This window comes from Pieris brassicae, chromosome 14 (genome assembly GCF_905147105.1).
Source record: "Pieris brassicae chromosome 14, ilPieBrab1.1, whole genome shotgun sequence".
Classification (NCBI taxonomy): domain Eukaryota; kingdom Metazoa; phylum Arthropoda; class Insecta; order Lepidoptera; family Pieridae; genus Pieris; species Pieris brassicae.
The window spans coordinates 299,203-319,684 of NC_059678.1; the positions used below are offsets into that span (position 1 = coordinate 299,203).

General features: G+C 39.3%; 1 protein-coding gene across 1 annotated transcript; it reads right to left on the reverse strand.

Annotated features, from left to right (window-relative positions):
* Nucleotides 1-10,308: 10,308 nt before the first annotated feature.
* On the reverse strand, nucleotides 10,309-19,704 carry LOC123718104 (larval cuticle protein LCP-17-like). Its single transcript, XM_045674487.1, has 4 exons — nucleotides 19,628-19,704; nucleotides 13,224-13,320; nucleotides 12,007-12,113; nucleotides 10,309-11,088 (listed from the first exon to the last, which is right to left on the reverse strand). Exons 1-4 carry the CDS (start codon nucleotides 19,652-19,654, stop codon nucleotides 11,026-11,028), a joined length of 294 nt encoding a protein of 97 aa, XP_045530443.1. The 5' UTR covers nucleotides 19,655-19,704; the 3' UTR covers nucleotides 10,309-11,025.
* Between the last annotated feature and the right edge of the window lie 778 nt (nucleotides 19,705-20,482).

Consider the following 20,482-nt stretch of genomic DNA (forward strand, 5'->3'; position numbering starts at 1 on the left):
AGATGGTCATCGCACAGCTTGAAAAGCAAGACATTCAAAACATCGCTGATCTCATTTGCTCGCCGCCGGAAGCAGATTACTACAACGCCATTAAAGACCGTTTAATATCATTATACGAAGAATCTAACAGCGCACAAACGTAGAAGCTACTGTCGCAAGTTGAGCTTGGAGACCAGAAACCCAGCCAGCTGATGAAATCAGCTTAACAAGGACAAATTTCCCGAGAGCACCATCAAAATGATGTGGCTCGAGCATCTGCCGCCACACATTCGTTCCGTGCTAGCCGTCAGCGAAGCGTTTAAAATCAAAACGACGCTTGACGACCTGACCTTGCTCGCGGACAAAATGATGGAAGTCCACACGCCGTCGCAACACATCGCTGCCGTCGCAACGCCTTTCGCACCTGTAGCATCGCCACCACCTCCAGAACAACAAGAGACCATCGACACCCTCATCGGTGAAATAAACCAACCTTCAAAAACAACCTTCTTGAAGGTTGTTTTTGGAAGTCGCCGAGCTACGAGCACAACCGCGCGATAACTACCTCAACAGTCGTTCTCGCCACCATTCACATTCACAATCACGCTCGCGGAACGCATCAACAAATCGAAACGTAAACCGACGAGAGTAGCAGATGGAAGATCGAAGCCGGAAAAAATCTCCAATGCCGTACTGCTATTACAATCACCGCTACGGTATGGACGCGAAGAAATGCGCACCACCATGCAGTTTCAAGCCCGTAAACCAGTCGGAAAACTAAATGTAACGCTGGCCGCGGCGGGAACCGGCGTTACCGAATTATCACATCGCCTTTTCGTTACCGACAGGGTAACGAAACTTAGCTTTTTGGTCGACACGAGCCAATATCTCCGTGCTACCAAAGACTAAAGGCTCACGTGACAAACCACTGCCATTTCAACTCTACGCCGCCAACAACACGGTCATTCCAACATACGGAGAGAAGTCACTCCAACTTGATCTTAACCTCCGAAGACCATACACATGGAAATTCGTCGTAGCAGATGTGTCTAAGGCAATCCTGGGAGCAGATTTCTTGCAGCACCACCACCTCATTGTCGATGTCAAAAACCGAAGATTGATCGACGGGAAAACAAAGCTGGTAACAAACGCTCAATTCAGTACTGCAGACATACCTACAGTTCGTAGTATTGACATTGAGCAAAATTACCACAGCATTCTAGCAGATTTCCCAGGCACAACCAGAATCACTTCAATGAAGCTTAGTCCCAAACATTCCGTTGAACACTTCATTGAAACAAATGGACCGCCCCTTCACTGCAAGCCACGCCCCATTGCACCGCATCGTTACGAAATGGTCAGGAAGGAATTCCAAAACATGATCGATCAAGGGTTATGCCGACCAAGCAAAAGCCCTTGGGCATTACCTCTTCACGTCGTGCCAAAGAAGAATGGAGACCTACGCGTGTGTGGCGATTACCGAAGGCTCAACGCCATAACCAAGCCCGACCGGTATCCCATACTACGCATACGTGACTTCACATACCAACTCGCAGGGAAGAAAATTTTCTCCACACTAGACCTCAATCGCGCGTACCAACAACTGCCAGTCAGCGAGCAAGATGTGGAGAAAACCGCCATCATCACACCTTTTGGTCTTTTCGAGTTTCCGCGCATGTGTCCTGGTCTAAAGAACGCCGGACAGACTTTCCAACGCTTTATTCACGAAGTACTGCGCGAACTCGACTTCGTATTTCCTTTCGTTGATGATCTACTCATAGCATTAATCGACGAGGAAGAGCACCGAAAACATCTACGCATCGTATTACAGCGACTAGAAGAATACGGCATCACCATTAACCCATCAAAATGTGTTTTCGGCCAGCCAACTGTGAAATTCCTCGGTCACCAAGTCACAGCGGAAGGAATACAGCCACCCCAAGAGAAGGTACAAGCTATTACAGACTTTCCAAAACCACAAACCGTAGAAGAACTGCGACGTTTTCTCGGTATGATAAACTTTTACCGTGAAAATATCAAAGATGCCGCCACCGTACAAGCGCCGTTAAATACCTACCAGCACAACGTCAAGAAGCGTGACAAAACTAAGATCGACTGGACCACTGAATCAACGCAAGCCTATGAAGCATGTAAAGAGAGCATAAAAAACGCCGCTTTACTTGCTCATCCGTCTCACCAGGCGACACTTGCTATATTCAGCGACACTAGCGACAAAACAGCTGGTGCCGCACTCAACCAATTTATCAACAACTCATGGCAACCACTCGGCTATTTCTCGAAGAAATTCACCGACGCACAGACTCGCTACAGTATCTACGATCGAGAGCTACTCGCCATCTACATGGCTGTCAAACATTTCCGCAAAATGTTCGAGGCACGAGAAATAATAATATTCACCGACCACAAGCCGCTAACTTTCGCTTACACAAAAACAAATACAAACAGCGAATCACCGAGACGCACCCGACAGCTACTTTATATCAGCGAATTTACCACTGATACGACACGTCAGTGGATCTCAAAATGCATCTGCGGCTGATCACGTGTCGAAGCAATCACCTATCCATCGCCGATCGACTACAATCTACTTGCAGAAGCTCAAGAGCGCGATAGCGATACCATTAAAACACTCAGTCTACAGAGCAACTTATGTTTCAAGAAAGTCGACCTGCCCGTCTCAAACATCAAATTACACTGCGAAACTTCAGCCTCACAGTTACGTCCGTACCTACCAGAAGAATACCGACGTACCGCATTCAACGCAGTACATAACGTTAGCCACCCTGGAATCAAGACTACGAGAAAATTAATTACGCAACGTTACTTTTGGCCCTCAATGAACGCAGACGTCGGCAAGTGGGCAAAAGTATGCCTACAGTGTCAGCGCGCCAAAATACAACGCCACACATCAAGTCGATTATCAACTTTTTCACCAACCGAACGATTCGAACACGTTCACATTGATATCGTTGGTCCGCTACCTACCGCGGCCACGGTCATCGATACCTCGTGACAATGATCGACAGAGCAACGAGATGGACCGAAGCATACCCACTATGCGAAATATCAGCTGAAGACGTCGCCAAAGCGGTATACGAAGGTTGGATTTCCCGTTTCGGTTGTCTTGTAACAATAACAACGGACCAAGGACGCCAATTCGAAAGCAGAGTATTTGCATCTCTTTCTCGCTTACTCGGGATCGAAAAAACGCGTACAACTTCATACCACGCACAGTGTAACGGTATCATCGAACGATGGCACCGTGTCCTTAAAGCCGCATTGAAAGCAAGACTACTGACCGCAAGAAGCTGGATCAACGAGCTACCAACCGTCCTACTCGGATTACGCGCCGCTATGCGAAGTGACACCGGCGTAAGCGCCGCCCAACTTACCTATGGATGCAACATACGCTTACCCGGTGATTTCTTATCAACGACCCGCAATGACGTCATCATGGACTCTGGCTACATCGATCAATTGCGCGACGCAATACGTAACCTGCAACCAATGCCGAGTCAACCACACAGCAACACAAAACCCATATTCGTTCACCGCGACCTGCAAACATGTGAATACGTATTCGTACGCGTAGACGCCGTAAAGAAGCCATTACAAGCACCTCACGACGGACCCTATCGCGTGCTGAAACGAGACAGCAAGATATTCACGCTGCAGTTACCTAACCGTGAAATGAATATCTCTATCGACAGACTCAAACCTGCCTACACTATCGCCGAGCAAGATGTGCCTACTGATACAACCACGAGTACCTGCAACGAGCAAATCACATCAAGTGCGAGCGAACTACATGAACCATCAAATAACCTGAAACATCAAAATGACAACAGCCTGAAACATCAAAATGACAACAACAAGACACTGGGAACACCTCAATACCTACAAGAACAACTCGCCGAGGCCGCGTTATACGCCTGCCGGTACGCTTCGTTAGAGGGGGAATCCTGTAGGTGATTAGTACGGGGCGTTGACAATTCGTCGCAGCGTTTTGTTTTGCACGGCGTGTAGGCGCTTCTTCTGGGTGTCCGAGGTGAGTGCGTACCAGGCCGGAGACGCGTACGTTAAGTGCGGGCGTACGTAGGATTTGTATAGGGCCACTTTCCTCTGGGTTGGCATTGTAGAGCTGAACAGAGGGCGTAGGCGGGCGGCCGCGGCCTTTGCGCGCCCGGTTGATTTGTTGATGTGCGCGTTGAAGCGCAGGCCTCTGTCTAGCGTTATGCCTAGGTATTTAGCCTCCGTGGACCATGGGATCTCGACTCCAAGCAGCTGAAGAGGTGGTGGTTTCTTGCCAGGCGGGAAGCTGATCGCCTGGGTCTTATTTGCGTTGACGGCCAGCCTCCAGTCGTCCAACCACTGAGGGAGAGCGTCCAGCGCCCTCTGTACCTTTGTCGTGGCGTGTCGCCTGTGAAGGGAGGCTGCCGTAATATGCGGTGTCGTCTGCGTACAGGGCGACCGACGCCCCCTCCCGTGGCGGGGATGTCGTCGGTGTAGATTCAGTAGAGTGTCGGCGCTAGGCAACTGCCTTGGGGTACTCCGGCTGCGATGGGGCGTTGAGAGGAGCGGGCGTCTTCGACCGAGACGAAGAACGATCGGCTTCGGAGATAGGAGCATATCAGGGCTCTAAGCCTCCGTGGTAGTTCCAGAGTCTTCACTTTTTCTAGTAACCCGGCGTGCCAGGTTTTGTCGAAGGCCTTTTCCATGTCTAGGAACACGGCCGTTACTGCACATTTTTTGTTTAGGGCTGTGGTGAAGTCGTGCAGTACCTTCGTGAGTTGGAGTGTAGTCGAGTGCTCCGCTCGGAAGCCAAATTGCTCAGGGCGCGGCGTGAAGTGCTTATGTATGTGTGGCAGCATGAGTCCATGAGACATGTCCGCGTGAGTAGTCGCTGCGGGGGCCAACCTTTGTGATGATCGAGGCCGGCGAGCGGCTTGCGCGAATGTTCCCGCGCGGCGGTTGGAGTTTTCTGCTCTGAGTACGGGGCACGATGAGTGGTTGGCTGGGTGTGCACCCTTACAGTGAGCGCAGGTCGCGGGGTCCTCCTTCGGGCGCGGGCACTCGGCTGCGCGATGGCTGCCTGCGCACTTTACACAAGCAATGGGTCGGTGACACTGGTGCGACGAGTGCCGGAACGATTGGCATCTGTGGCATTGCGCGGGGCCCTTCCTTCCGCGCCATGCTTCCACGGTGACGCCGGGCATGCAGAGAAGCTCCGTTACATTGTATATTGCAGGGATGAGGTCCGGGGTGCGCCTGATCTGCGCGTAGAAAATACAACCCGGTCGACCCTTGCGGGCGCGGATGGGGCGTGCGTATTCGGCCGCGAAGCCGAGGTCACGAAGGCCGGCGGTGATGTCCTCTGGTGACGTGTCGACCGGAATGCCCCTGATGGCCACCTTTAAATCTTGTTCCGCCGGGAGTGAGTACGAAAACCACGAGATGTTTTCGTGAGCCTCGAGTTCGGTAAGGTATTTTTGAATTACCCTATACTCACCCTTTTCCACCACGAGTGGAGGAAATTTAGGCCTCGGTGGAGCCTTGGCGCCCATTGTCGGCAGTGTAGGCACAGTTGGCGCGGCTGTAACGGCCGCGTAGTTGGATGCATCCGGCATTTCAACATCTGCGGGCGCAGGTGTCGTGGCTGGCGTGCTGGCATCGGTCGCAGGTGTTTCAGGCACTCGGTGACAGCGTGGGTCGCGCTGGGAAAATGGAGCCGGCTGCGACTGTGAGGGCGGTGGAGAGTTAGTGGAACACAATCTTTTTGATGTTACGCCAACGTCTTCTTCGTCCGAGTTGGGAGGTGGCGGGCGACGCAGAGAATGTTGTCCTCGTTTGGTATTGAGAAGGGCGTCGTGGTCGGCGCCCGAGGCGGTTGTTTTGAGGGGTAACTCGCTGTTACTGTGTAAACACTGGTGTGTCTGTTTGAGGTACTCACACATAACTTTGGCAAGTCCCGGCGTCGTAGCATGTGCGCGAAGCGTGTGAGCATTGAAAAGCGCATCACTTTCATAACCGGCACGAAGTGAGACAGGCTGCGGCGGGCGTTGGTCGTTGTTTAGGAACGCGAGCAACGCTTCTGGGTTGTACGCGTCGGTGGGGTCTTCTTGCGTGCCGCTAACTGAGTGCGTAAGCGTAGGCGACAACGTCCGGGGGCGAGAGAGGCGGGGGGACGCGGTCTCAGGTACCTCGGTGCCAGTATACCGCGACGAGAGCTGCGCGCCCTGTGTAACTGTTTTGCACTGAGGCTTACATGGTTCCAGGACTTGATCACTTGTTTCACGGGATTCACTTTGTAGTGGTTCGGTAATTCGTGGCACAAAAGTTGCGGTTGGCGACTGCGGCGAAGGCACAACTCGACCGCGAGAGCGGGAGCGATCGGTGGCTCGCGGGCCATGTTCGCGGCGAACTCTTTGCTTCATCGTACTTGGAGAAGGGGCCTTAAGGCCAACTGAGCGTGTGCATATTCCGCGGCACGTAAAAGCGAACACGAGAAATATACACTGAGACACTTAAACACGAGAGCACTGGAGCAGACGTCCGCACGGGTCGGCGGTCGGAAGCGAAGTGGCCGCTTTTCAAGGACAACTTTTTGCCGCGCCTCGATTTTATCGTCTACGCACCCTTCGCATCTTGGTACCACATGTTACCACTAGTGGCCAGTGTAGGATAACTTGTGTATATAAATCTACAGTTTTTAAAAATTAAACACATTCCACATTCCATCTTCACCTCTTCTCAACGAATTATTAGGAAGTTTTATTTTAACCAAATAAGGACCAATCAACTTTAACCAAACTAACCTAAAAACACATTACTCACGAAACAAAAATATGAAAAACCTCTATTTATCTCCGATACTGAATGTGACCAAGTTGCACAGTCTATACCTAGGAATATGTCATAATGAGGACCCATCAGACAAATACCGTGTCAAGAAAACTTCATATCATAACCAAATTTTTATCACAAAATTCAAAACCTAACCTAACGTGAAGCTGGAATATCGATATTTTTTTGAGACAATTTTAGCCAACTTTAGTATTATTTATTTGAAGCATGATCAAAAGTATGATAAAGTAATATAATAGATTAAGTTTGTGAAGATGCTTGTTATGTTTATAAAAAAAATATAACATGTCTATTAATATTCGTACTTAGCACCTAATTTTAAATAGCTGCAAGGACAAATAGTTTAAGTTAGTTCATGGAAGGAGTTATGTTCAGTTTTTTTTAATAACATATCGAATAATAAAACTGTTGTGAGTTTTATTATCAACGTACCCTGAATATTTAAGATCATTAACACTACTTTGCATTAAAATTTAAGCCATAACTAATCATTTAAGCGACTTACTAAAGAAAATTGTTGTAAAACTTTAACTTCAATTTACTCAAAATCTAAAAAAATGCACTTATCACCTTCATCCACTGACATCTTTATTATAGAAACATTTTCAAAATACGCTGCAGTTAAACCTTCTGAAAATTTCGCATGAATAGCTACGCTAAACAAAATTATTTATGATAGTGAGCAATCGTTTTGTAGTGTTATAATTCAATAACTGTTTAAAACTTATTATATTAGAGATTATACAACAACGTCTCAACATCATAAATCTAACTCGGATGTAAAAAGACTGCATAATACTATTCAAGAACTATAACGTTGGCAGAGATTCGGATCTAGAAAGAAATCAGAAAATCACTCTTATATAAGACACCATTTGAAGGTCATTTTGAAAAAATGCAGTTGCGTAGTTTTGAAAATCTCAGTGGTACAAAATTATACAACTAAACAATGGATTTTTTCTAAAAATTAAAAAAAATGAGCTATTAAAACGAGGAAAGGAAGTTAGGAACGAAAAAATTAAAACCTCTAAGATATATAATGAAGATGATGTCGCTTATTTTAGGAATAGTATGGCAGATCGACGATAAAAAAATATTGAAATTGCGGGTAGACGCACGTTGAATAACGAGTCCTCATAAAATAACCAATTAAAAATAGAAATAAAAGAAAATACACAATAAAAAGTAAACATTGAGCTGAACCAGGAGAAGATATAGCACAGGAAAATGGATCTTCGTCATCGAAAGTGTAAAAAATCAATGGCGCTTCAAAGTTTTTAAGTCTGGGCCTCAGAACTCTGAATCTGTTTCATGATCATTTGTTAAGCTAATAGGCAAGTAGGTGATCAGCCTTCTGTGCCTGATGCACGCCGTCGACTTTTTGGGTCTACAGCAAACCGGTTTCCTCACGATGTTTTCCTTAACCGTTCGAGCGAGTGTTAAATGAGCACATAGAAAGAAAATCCATTGGTGCACAGCCGGGGATCGACCTCAGGGATGAGAGTCGCATGTTGAAGCCACTAGGACAGCACTGCTATTTCTTTGCCTCTATTGCCTTGTCCTTTTCCTACACCCTTCATTTGGAAACAACAAGTAGGCTTATTTAGGAAGGAAGATGTACTATTGAGAAAGGTAAGACAAAATATCAAAGAGATTTCAAGGTGTGAGTGAGCGATTTAGTACAGCAAAATGATATTATTATAATTGAACTATACAAAAGCAAACACGAGGTCAATATTCTATCCTATACAATAATAAAACCTACACTAATAATTAACAAACCTAAATGAGATCTTATAGAAAAATATAATTTGGGATTGTTAAAACAAAAGGCATGGTAGAGAATTATATAAAGAGAAAAATGATATTCCAGATCTCCGACTTTGTTTTAAAGAACATAAAATCAAGAATACAAGCAGAAAGCTAAAAATGTATTTTTAACAAAAAGATCTCTTATATGTTTTAAAAGCAAATTAAACAACGAAGGTTATCTTAAAAGTCACTAAATATTAATAAAATGGCAAAACACACCAATAGACCAATATTTATTTTTACAATATAGGCCATTTGGAGTTTTTTATTTAATTTGTAACATATATAAAAGTTAAGTGTATGTATTATATATAGTACTGATTTTATAAGTTTGACAGCATTTAAACTACTTTGACATGACCATATTTATATTTGAAAAAAGAAGACAAAAGTATGCTGATCTTTGCCCTTTGACCTTAAATCAAGAATGTTAAAATATAATAGTTATTAAAACTCTTGTAGAATTGCATGGTCTGTAAACCATCATATTCAATCATTTTCTTTTGAAAACAAAAACATATAATTTTATTTCTATAATTTAACCGTACATAGGTTAGAAGATATTTTATTAAACACAATTATTTTTGCCAAATGAGACTCAACAAAGCTCAAACAATTTAAAATAACTTTTCAAGTTCTATTATTTTTCTACGTAAAATACGAAAGAACTTGATAAAACTTTAGTTTCTTAGTGGACACCAACAGTTAAATTGGCTAACTACATAGAAAGTAAGTAAGTTGTTATTAACTTTTTATGTGAACACAAAAAAAAACTTAAGAAACACATTAAAATTGTAGAGGAAGCTATTAGTAATTTGTCTTAGACAACTCTTTACTCTGACAACTACTGGCATTTGACCGGTAGGCGTAGACCACAGAACAGGAAGATGTATCGGGTACGGATATTGACTACAGACTACATACATACAATAGTATATTGGCGATTTGCTGAAAGTAAAAGACAATTATATAATTTTTAATTGATTTTTTATTGCGTTCTATTAAACAGTGTATAGAATGAACTTCCTTTCTTAAACTGTGTTTTGTATGAATATTTTTTTAATTTTAGATTGTTTTTTATGGTACTTGTGTTCATTGTTTATTGTCAACTGTTTTTGAGTTTCCTAATAAACAAAAATGAGCAATTAACTGACTGATTTGCGGAGGGAAGAAAGAAGGGAAGCCGAAATTTCGTGAGAGCTTTTCAGGGTATGACGACATCGCAGTGAGTCTCGGATTGTAGGTGTCATTACAATCGAATTTCTTTGAATGTAAATGATCTTCTATCATGTTAAAAAAAAAGTTTCCCTCACATAGTCAGTCCTAGCTTTCTGGTGGTCATTATACGACATATATATTATACTATAACCTCTAAAATAAATAGGTTATAAACATAATTTAGGTTGGAATATGGGATTATTTATTTTATTTATTTACATTTCGTTACACTACAAAAAAAATTAACAAAATTAAATCAAAAGGAGAGCAACTGGCGGCCTTATCGCTTACGAGCGATCTCTTCCAGTCAACCACTGTGAGTACAGTATATATAGATACGGGATTAAATAATACACTTTTATCGATTTAATTTTTTACTTATGTGAGTTAACACGAAATAATAGCTATGCTTAATATATTTATTTCTTAACAACAATTATAGCTATTTTTTGTACTGGGGCCCCAAACCCGTTCTCCCATGCAATTTGTATGGACATCACAAGCGGAAATATTACTTTGCCATACAATTTCAATAAAATATTAGATATATTTTATAATGTAAATACATTTTATATCAAATCATTTAAAGACAATCTATCCACGGTATTGCGCTTAAAACTGCATTTGTAACTGATCTATAGTTGGAATTTGACAATATTTGAACTATAAAACCCGGTTCATTATTATTTTGCTATGTGATAATTATCATTATTTAACTACAACCTGTATCGCGGTACATTGTACAATATATGTTATATTTCAATTTAGCCTGCCAGCTATATGTGCTAAATTTTGCAATTATTGGTTCACAAATTTCCTGAAAACTAAAAGCCATACAAAGCTTCGATCGATCGCTCGATTTTAATTACAGTTGCAAGATTAACATTCGATAAGTAGTCTTTGAGTTGTGGAGGGACAACCATATTCCCTATAAATACTCTTGGAAGGTTTTTTATTACTTTTATTCAATGTACCGCGATACAGGTTGTAGTTAAATAATGATAATTATCACATAGCAAAATAATAATGAACCGGTTTTTATGGAAATCAAACGGTTACAGACTTTCATTTTGACATTTGACATAAAGAACAAACTAAAGTTACACAGATGCAAAAAATGGCGGTTATCTATCATTGCTTAATAAGTTTTGGCTGGAATCCATTTTCATCTGCTCGGTAGAATACGTGGATCAACTGTAAAATAAAATTTTAAATCTTTACATTGGACTTATTTTATAATATCGCTATAAGGGTATTCAAACGAATTAAGTAGAAACACACAACACGTACAGTAATGCCAACTTGGGGGATTTTCTCCCACATTTATGGGGAATCAAGATGTTCAGAGATCTAAGGTTTCCAATACTGTATATATATATAGGGGCTGATCTTCCTCCGCCCTAAGGGGAGGCTCCTCAATCAGTCTAAGCACTGACTGACTGGCCGAAGGTCCCAATGGCTAAGGTATAGTTATAAGTAATATAAGTTTTATATATACATATGTCAAAATAACTTTAACTTAACTTTTTAGCGCGGTTCTCAGTAGCCAGTAGTAGATTGAAGGTCGCTATAGATGCTAAGCTAACGGTGGTCAATTTTATTTACAGTGTTCAAGTACACGAGATGGTGCTTCCTTCTACTCTTAGAGTGAAATTGAGCGCGAAGTATGAAGTCACCTAGAGCTATTTTTTAATGGCTGAATAAAGCTTTTATTTTAGGTTTTTATTTCCATTCTAGGTACATGGTCTTATATAATTATCAAATCAATGTATAAAAAATATTGTTAAAACTATATTAAAAGAGTATGGAGTTTCTTGCCCATTATTCTCCATATGACCTTTTGGGCAACTAGTCATTTTTATGTTTAATAGTTTTAACTTGTAATTATGAATTTTTAAGAGCGCATTTTTAATAGGCCAAATTGAAATAAATGATTTGACTTTGACTTATCCTTTTGTATCGAAAACTTAGGCAGCGCTTACAATCTCAATCTCTAACTCATGTTTCATATGTGGTATACCCATCGCACAGAACTATACGAATCGCAAATCGAGGACTCGAAAACGGTTATCGTGTACAAAGCAACGAGTCTGAAATCGGATTGTCAATAACCTGTGCATCTGGAGCGGTGTACTGGTACTGCCCTTCTACAACCAGAGCTGGTACTCCTGAGGCAGCTGGCTGGAGAGACCCTCGCTGCTCGTGGTATATACCACCATCTAGAAGGTGAATAGGAAATAATTGCAATTAATGTTTCTTAGATCTCGGCATCCATTCATGTGTCCGATATGGTATAAGGAAGATTGAGTTACGCCAAATTTTTGATGTTAGATGGCGTCATTATTATATAGTTATTATAGGTATTTGTTGTATAGAGCATCGAGACCTACTCCATTCTACTGCACTTGGTTATTTTGCCTTCAGTAAGGCTGCTCTGTAACGGTGCTGATTACGGTAATATATTATGAAATATACTATTGCTATAGGCTGTTAGACATACCTGTCAATATGTGGCAATAGTAATGCTAGTACAAACTAGATCATAATTATATTATAGCGCATAGGCGCTAATTAAAGGTTTAAGTTGGCGACTGGTAGATAGTACTGGTGACCCCAGAGCTGGTGCTTTCCTGGCTCAAGGAATAAATATGGCAATACAGCGAGGAAATGTTGCCAGCATTAAAGGTACTGTCACAGGGATCAAACTATATAAATTTGTTTTAATTTTATATTTATTAACACTTTGTTGCAAATAATATAAAAAGTAAACATAATTAAATTAAAAGGAAGGCAACTGGCGGCCTTAACGCTTTCGTGCGATCTTTTCCAGGCAACCACTGTGAGAAGAGAAAAAATGTATTAAATTGGATAAGGTAAGGTAAGAAGTACAAAAATACATATTATACATAGTTGTTGATACAAAACTAAACAGGAACAAAAAGAAAACTTAAAAAGTATACATGAAAAGTAAAAAGTGCACATGAATCACGAAAATTTAAGATCAGTCTCACGTCAGTTAGTGGTTAGTAAGAAAGTTAGGGATACGATGGACAGGTAATGTTTGTACAGAAGAAATTTAAACGAAGATAGAGAAGGAGCTAAGCGAATAGGGACGGGAAGTGAATTCCATAGCCTCACTGCAGAGACCATAAAGGAATCGCCAAGATAGGAGGAGTTATGAGATGGGATTTCAAGGGTATAGTTTTCGGAAGCGCGTAACTATGTAGGTTAAGAAAATTGTAAATACTTTATAATTGTCGTTTATTATTAACGTATTCTTTGATCTATAACCCATTTGTTTATGATTGTGCTATAAAAAAAGTTATTACCTGTCTGAAACGCCCATCGGTAGGTTCCATCTGGACCTGGACTGTCAAAATCGTTTCGTAATATCACTTCTTCCTGGCATTGCGTCACTACAGTCAACTGAAATAGTTAAAATCTATGAATAATTTGAAATCTATGAAACATGTGCTGTCGCTAATGGATAAAAAGCACTCGAAACTACTAAATAAATTCCCATTTCTCTGTTATTTTATTGCAGTCTTAGGCCCAAAACATGTCGTTTGTTAAGGCAAATATAGATTAGGGAAAGTAAACAGTTAATAATAAAAATATCAAATTGTTAGACGTCCCTAAGTCAATGACCATCCTTCAAAAATATTCTTGAAGGTAATCCATAAAAACTGTGTTCCCTTGACTTTGGCCCGTATGCAATACTGTGCCAGGACCATGGATCGATCTTTAGCTACAAGAAATCGTTGAAAATTTTAACCTAACCGATTGTATATTTTTGAAGTGAAACTTCTTTAAGTGCATGAGGGTAACTTTTTACGGATGTAACGTCATGAAGATGTACAGCGTTTTTGTCGAAGAAAAGGAAGAGAGCCAATCGCTCTTCAATTCAAGACCGAGTGAGAGAGAGTGAGAAAGTACGAACGTAGAAACAATAGAACGACAATAGATGCTATTTTTGCAAGATACCTATTTAAATAATGTTGAAACACGAACTTATATTGCATATTTTACCTATAATAATGCTTTAGTCACAACATTGCCAATAGAAATCACGTCGAATAATGTAAATATCGAAGAAATAAACTTACAAAATTAATTATAATTTGTATTAATTTTCGTCATATTTATTATTTAATGACAAATTCTTTAGACATTAACAAATCTTTCTTTTTCCCCTCCCCCGCCTCGGAAATCTAAAGTTTTAGATTTATATAAATTTGAAGAAGACTTAAAAATATGATAATGTCCAGAAAAACATTAAACACATCTTAAATGCAATATTGCTACTGTGATATTGCGATTCACTCTGCGAACATATAAGTATTGTATGCGTGAGTAGGTGCAACGTCTTTGATGACGGGGATATGTGCAACAGACTTGTTCTTGCCTTTGGTATCGCAAATAACCTAGCGCTTCGCCGTCATACCCCATAGGTCAAACTCAGTTCTTGGAGCAAACTTGGGTAGCACAGCACCCCACGAGACTACGGCTGGACCGATTTCGCTAATTCCTATTTTGGTGTATTTGTTATTGGCGGAAGAAGGTTCTTATGAAATAAAAACAGGAAAATCGTTATAAACAAATGCTTCGACCGGAGTTATTATAATGATAAAATACATGTAAAACATTTACAGTCGCTAATTGTTTGTGGCATTAATCTTGAAAATTCATATGGCCTGTTCCCATGTCGGAATACCAACAAAACTATTTATATTCGCGCCAGAAAAACAAAGAATGTTGTATATCATAAAGCAATTTTAATTTATTATACGAAGACAGTACAACGTCTCTCGGGGCCGCTAGGTAAGGTTGTCTTCTAAAATATGCTCCTTGTTGATTCTACTCGATTCGTTTACGAGATTTATATTTAACATAGTAAAATAAAGTCGAATGCGCGATTCATAAATTCCCTAACATTCTATTGTCTTTTATTTGTCGAAATCGAAACCGGATTGCTAGCTGTTAGGCATTCAATAATTCTTGAATAATTTAGCAATTTATAAACAATACAAGTACATATTGTAGATAATAATTTATTGATGGATAATAAAAAAATATATTTAAAAAAAATCTGTATAATTTAGCCGTTAAAATAATTATTACGTCTGTATCGTTACAATTTGATGTTTGAAAAATAGGCCCGAGCCCCGTGCTTTTAGCTTAGGAGGAAGGAAAATGTGTATTTTTTACAGGCGGGCAGGAGGCTCACCTAATGAACACCTAAGGAGGCTGCCAGAAGGTACGCAGCGCGTTGCCGGCCTTTTAGGAAGTAAAACGCACAAGTTTGTCAATAAATATAACTAAAGTTTACTTATGTCATAATTATTTAAATTAGGTAAATTGCACATTTTAAAAGTTTTATCGAAACCTAATACATAATTTATTATTAATAAAACATTTTTTTTATATTTAAATATCATTATATCTTAAACTTTACAATGACATTATGAAATATTCGCTTCGTGAGGTCAGAGGTTAATGCCGAATACTTTGCTTTTTATGTCTACACACCTACAGGTGGACGCATTGTTTTGAATTTGCATAACGAATTGTTTAAGCCACTCCTCATTGTGTAACTTAGTAAAGAAAGTTGTGTATTTATTTTAAAGCTTACATCTGAACACACATAAATAACAAAAAAAACTCATTATGCCCTTTAATGGGCAAACACATCATGATGAGGTTGTTAAAACGACTCGGCGAAAGGTCTCCATGGAGTTCAGACAGGAGACACTATCTGTTAACAGGACCAGTCCACACGTCACTTCGACAAGGCATCAGATTACATTAGGGTAAAGAACGGCCTTTAGCTTCCGTTCTACCCTTCAAGCGATTGACCACCATGCGGCCTGAGCCGAGGTCCGAGCCTCTCAGGAGACGCCCCTGCAGTTTGCGGGATAACGCCTATTCCGGCTGAGCTCAGCAAAATAGCCCGAGTTGAGCTGTAAAGGTCAACAGCGACATTACAGAAAAATAACAGGAACAATTAACGACGAGCACAAACGTGAATCAGGCGTGTAAAATGGATATTTGCTTTTAGTCAACCGTGTACTGCAGAAAGATGAGTACGAGTTAATGATAAGTTATTGTAAAAACTTTGAATGGATAGCTCTCCACTAACTAAGAGAAGTTGAATCGATGTTGGAGTGAGACACAGATAGAAAAGTCCATCAATGCACGACATTCGTACTTACGACCTCTGTGTGTCGCACACTAAAGCCACTCGTTTAAAAAACATTCTAGGTCAAACTCAATTAAATTTCCACTTCAAATTGTCGAGTGCGCTTCAGGTCACTCGTAAAAGGTTACGTACATCCGTAAAATGTTCAAAGATTACGCGAAAATTTGTATTATTTACTCAATTTCCGCAGTTAGATGCTCATTATGGACTACCGTTGTGCGTAACAATACGCGAAACTTATTCAGTAATACGATTTAAACTCAATATATTTGCCAACCTTGACTTTGCTCCGTTTGGAGTAGAGGGTTGTAGGGTTCAAGAGCACAGAGTTGGGCGTTCCTCGCTCAACGAATAAGTATCGCAATACAGCGAAAAATGCCAGTATTAAAGGTGATCAAACTTTTTAAATTTGTTTTAGTTTCCTTTTTATCCGTTTTTAAGTATGGTATAGTCAAGGAAATCGGGTAGCCTTGTCGTACCTACCTGGACCAAATTCAAGACTAGAGAAGAATGTGGACAGGGACAAGGAAGTGGACGAAGCGAGAGAGGTTTTTATTCATTTAATAACAGAATTACATACATTATCCTTACAGACTATGCCAAAACGATAATGTCGAGGAAAAATCAAATCTAATCTCTATATACATAAAATTTTCGTGTCACATTGTTCGTTCACATACACCTCCGAAACAGCTTGACCGATAGTTATGATGTTTTTTATGCATAGTCAGTAAATCTGAGAATCGGCTACATTAAAAATTTCTTCTTGAAAAAAAATATTTTCATTTTTTTAGGATGCAACATACAAAAATACATATAACCCTTAATCTTCAGCCCCTCTATACTTTATTTGTTAATTAAGAAATTATGACTTGAACTCTGAGGTTTATATAGAGAAATATTCACAGAAAAACCTAAAAAGCTTTCATATTGGAAAACCGAATAGTTTCTGGGGTAGCAAAATGTTCCATGTTGGTATGTACTAAAGGTAGGCTAATTAAGGTACACTCCTTACACAGTAAGGATAAATAAGTTCGCGGGGGAAGTAATATATAATATTAAACACAACATATACACAATATCGCTGTGAATTCTCTATCGAGTGTATATCTGAACCGTAGCAAGTGGAGATCCGTGGTTCCTGCCCCTTTGGAAAACAGGCGTGACTATATAAAAATTAGCCTGCCCCATTGGAAGTACAATATCATCATCTCAGGCTCATGATTAAAAGGCAATTAATTAAAATAAAAAATAAGTATGTCAAGTACCAATTCCAAGAATTAAGATATCTAAAGATTAAAAGATAAACTAAAAAGTTGTGAAACGAAGTAATTGATTGAATCAGACAAGGCTGAGACTTATATAATGGCTGAGTCAGCATAAATGCGTATTATATTATGTATAGTCAAATAGATTTGTAAATATACTGAAGTTTTTATTGTACGACATTAATGATACTGGCCCGTGTAATTCCCAATCATTGACTGATTTACCAGCAGGCTGGAGACTAGGGTGGCAGTTTTTTTTTCTGACCTCATAGAAATCACAAAGATTTCTGAATAACGGTTGTCTGATATTTTCCAGAAGATCAACCTGCCACCCTCTCACCTCACCTCACCTCACCTCTACCCTCTAACTTGCCACCCCTAGGCCCTCAGCTTACACTTTGTACGAGTGAAAATAATGAAATTGCAGAAAATATATTTCCATCTTTCCTATATCCATACATATCATTTCTACTACTGGTTGGAGGCAGCGAACTGCATAGTTTGTGTAAAATTTTGAGCTCAAAAATCAGATACAAAAATTATTTTCCGTGCAATGTCAACGAAATTGTTGGCGGAACAGGCGGCAAAAATTTCAGTCTATTATACCTTGAATTTACGAGTATGTACATCCGCCACCGACAATAATTACAAATAGCTGATGAGCAAAATATATATATATGATTTGCTTGTGATAGACTTTTTAATAGCGACAATTATACGATAAGGAATATTAAGGACCACCTTTGCCACCATGGTCCTTCCTTGTCCATTGACGGCTCCAAAAAAATTAAAAAAAAACAGGTATACTATATCATTTGCTTGTGTTTGCCTTTAAGTCTGATGGTCACAATTTATAAAAAAATGTACACAACTGTAGCTTAAAAACGCAGAACGTACGACATTAATTCATTAAGAAATTTAAATAAATTTTGTCGTATTGATCCGAACTTTAATTCTTATCAATAAGAAACACGAGCAAATCATACCAGCTCCTTAGCTAAAAATAAAATATATAGCTTAGATTCGTTGTAGGTATACATATATCTTGTTAACCACGGGTATTGTTCTTCTCCAGCTTTTCCAACTATCTCTGTCTTGCTCTCTTCTTCCATTCGCTTCCTGCTACCGCTATTATACCGTTCTATTTCTTCTGTCTGTGTGCCTGTTGGTTCTCTTCATGTAGTCGTCGTGTATGAGAATAACAAATACTAAAATAATCCAGTTCGGTGAAGTTCGTTTGATGGCTTCCCCTTTTATTTTATATAAGGGGAAACGATTCTTATGTGACCATCAAAAATTTGTGAACTTATTTTAAAAATATACTACTATTATGTTATGTTCTGTACTGCAGCGAGCACGACAAATCTCTGTGGCTATAGGGCTTTAAAAAGAGGCCATCACCCCGTGGAATACTTTAACACCTTTTGGGCCCGTAATTAACTGTCGAGTAGTTGCAGGAGTCTATGGGCAGATAGATGAGCAGCACAGTTAACAACGTGGTTATTAATCGTTGCTGCCCTGCTCGTAAAAAGGGTGTCCGATAGTATCGAAACGCATTATTGCATCTTATATAAATGAAAATTATTATTTGGGCGTGCTCAGCGGTGTCATCTGCGTTAAATCGGTCGTAGGATAATTCTTATTAATCTTTATTCTTATAAAACTTTTAGATCACTCTTATTACTTAGCGGTAAAAATCCGACATATCATTCCAAAAATTTTGTGAAATTTCATAACAATCTGTCGTGTCGTTTCGTAGAATTTTGAGGTTTTAACTAACACCTGTGGTGTTATGTATATGATGCCGTGTCAGTGCGGACTACTAAATACATTATTGGATTGAGTCCGTAGGGACTGGATGGATGTATTATTACAGATTATGTATCAGGATATTTCAAATTAACTAAGCTACAGATAATGACTTAACTATTTAAACTAACAATTTGAATTTAACTAAGTGACAAACAGAAAAGTGACAGTATCTGCCGTAAAACAAAAATAATAGATGCTAAGCAACATGCCCTACAACTCAAATGGAGATGGACAGGGCACGCAGCCCGTTATACAGATGGTAGATTACCAAAAAAGGCCTTCTCCCGGACGGGGGCCGCATCATAGAACAAGAAAAAATTTATATATGTAAAATATTTATTTTTGTATATTGTATGTAAATAAGATAAATATTAATACCTAGAAAACGACACTACATTTCTTTATTTTGGCCTTAGGTTTCTTAATTATTTGACATAAAACAAATTCGACTCACCATTAACAAAGCAAATAAAACCTTCATAGTGATAATTAGCACAACACTAACCCTCCTTCGTCAAGTTCTATATTTGTATGTCGATTAAACTTCGCGCGCTTTATTGACATTTGACATTGTTCGACGCTAATTTAAAAAGGTGTGCGTCAAAATGAGTTGCTAACTAAACTGTTAAAAGTTAGAATGTTTGAACCTCTCGCCGTTTTGTAATTCAGTGAATGCAACTTGATTTCTAAATTATCAACTTTTATTATATAACCACACATTTGTAACAGTTTGTTTATATATGTATTTAATTTTTTACATAATCCGTTCACGCTTGGTAATAGCTTCTTTGAAGAAATTCGCAATATTTTTTTTTAGAAAGTGTATAATAATAAATGTTATATATATCGAATCAATCTATTTATAATACGTATAATTATCAGACTTTTATTAGTAAAGAGCTTAATTTATTGTCTATATTAGCCAAGCTCTAGAATCGTTAAGAAATAAATGTTTCCGGCTATGTCATTGACACAAACCGTCGTATGGAAAAAGGAATTGTCAAGTAAAATTTATTTATATAGGTACAATCTGTATTATATTTCCTTTTATTTTAGGTGCGTTACTCATAAATATACAAAAAAGAATATTCTTCGCAATCAAAGGAAACTCCTATAATTATAACTTTTATATTTACTTATATTTGTTAAATATCTTGTATTTCTGATTTAACAATGGTATTGATAAATAAATAACCTATAGAGTATTATAACTTTAAATTTATCAGTCACGTGTATATTTTTTCTTGATCACAAAAGTAACTACAGTAATCTATATTTTTTAATCACAACGTAAAATATTTAAAATTCC

Bases quoted from the DNA above. Each gene is read 5' to 3' on its own strand.
- LOC123718104 (XM_045674487.1), bottom strand. From the start codon at position 19,654: ATGAAGGTTTTATTTGCTTTGTTAATG. The intron at 12,114-13,223 runs GTAATAACTTTT...TTCACCTTCTAG, and splicing joins CCGATGGGCGTTTCAGACAG to ATGGTGGTATATACCACGAG. The intron at 11,089-12,006 runs GTTATTGACAAT...TTTATTTTACAG, and splicing joins ACACCGCTCCAGATGCACAG to TTGATCCACGTATTCTACCG.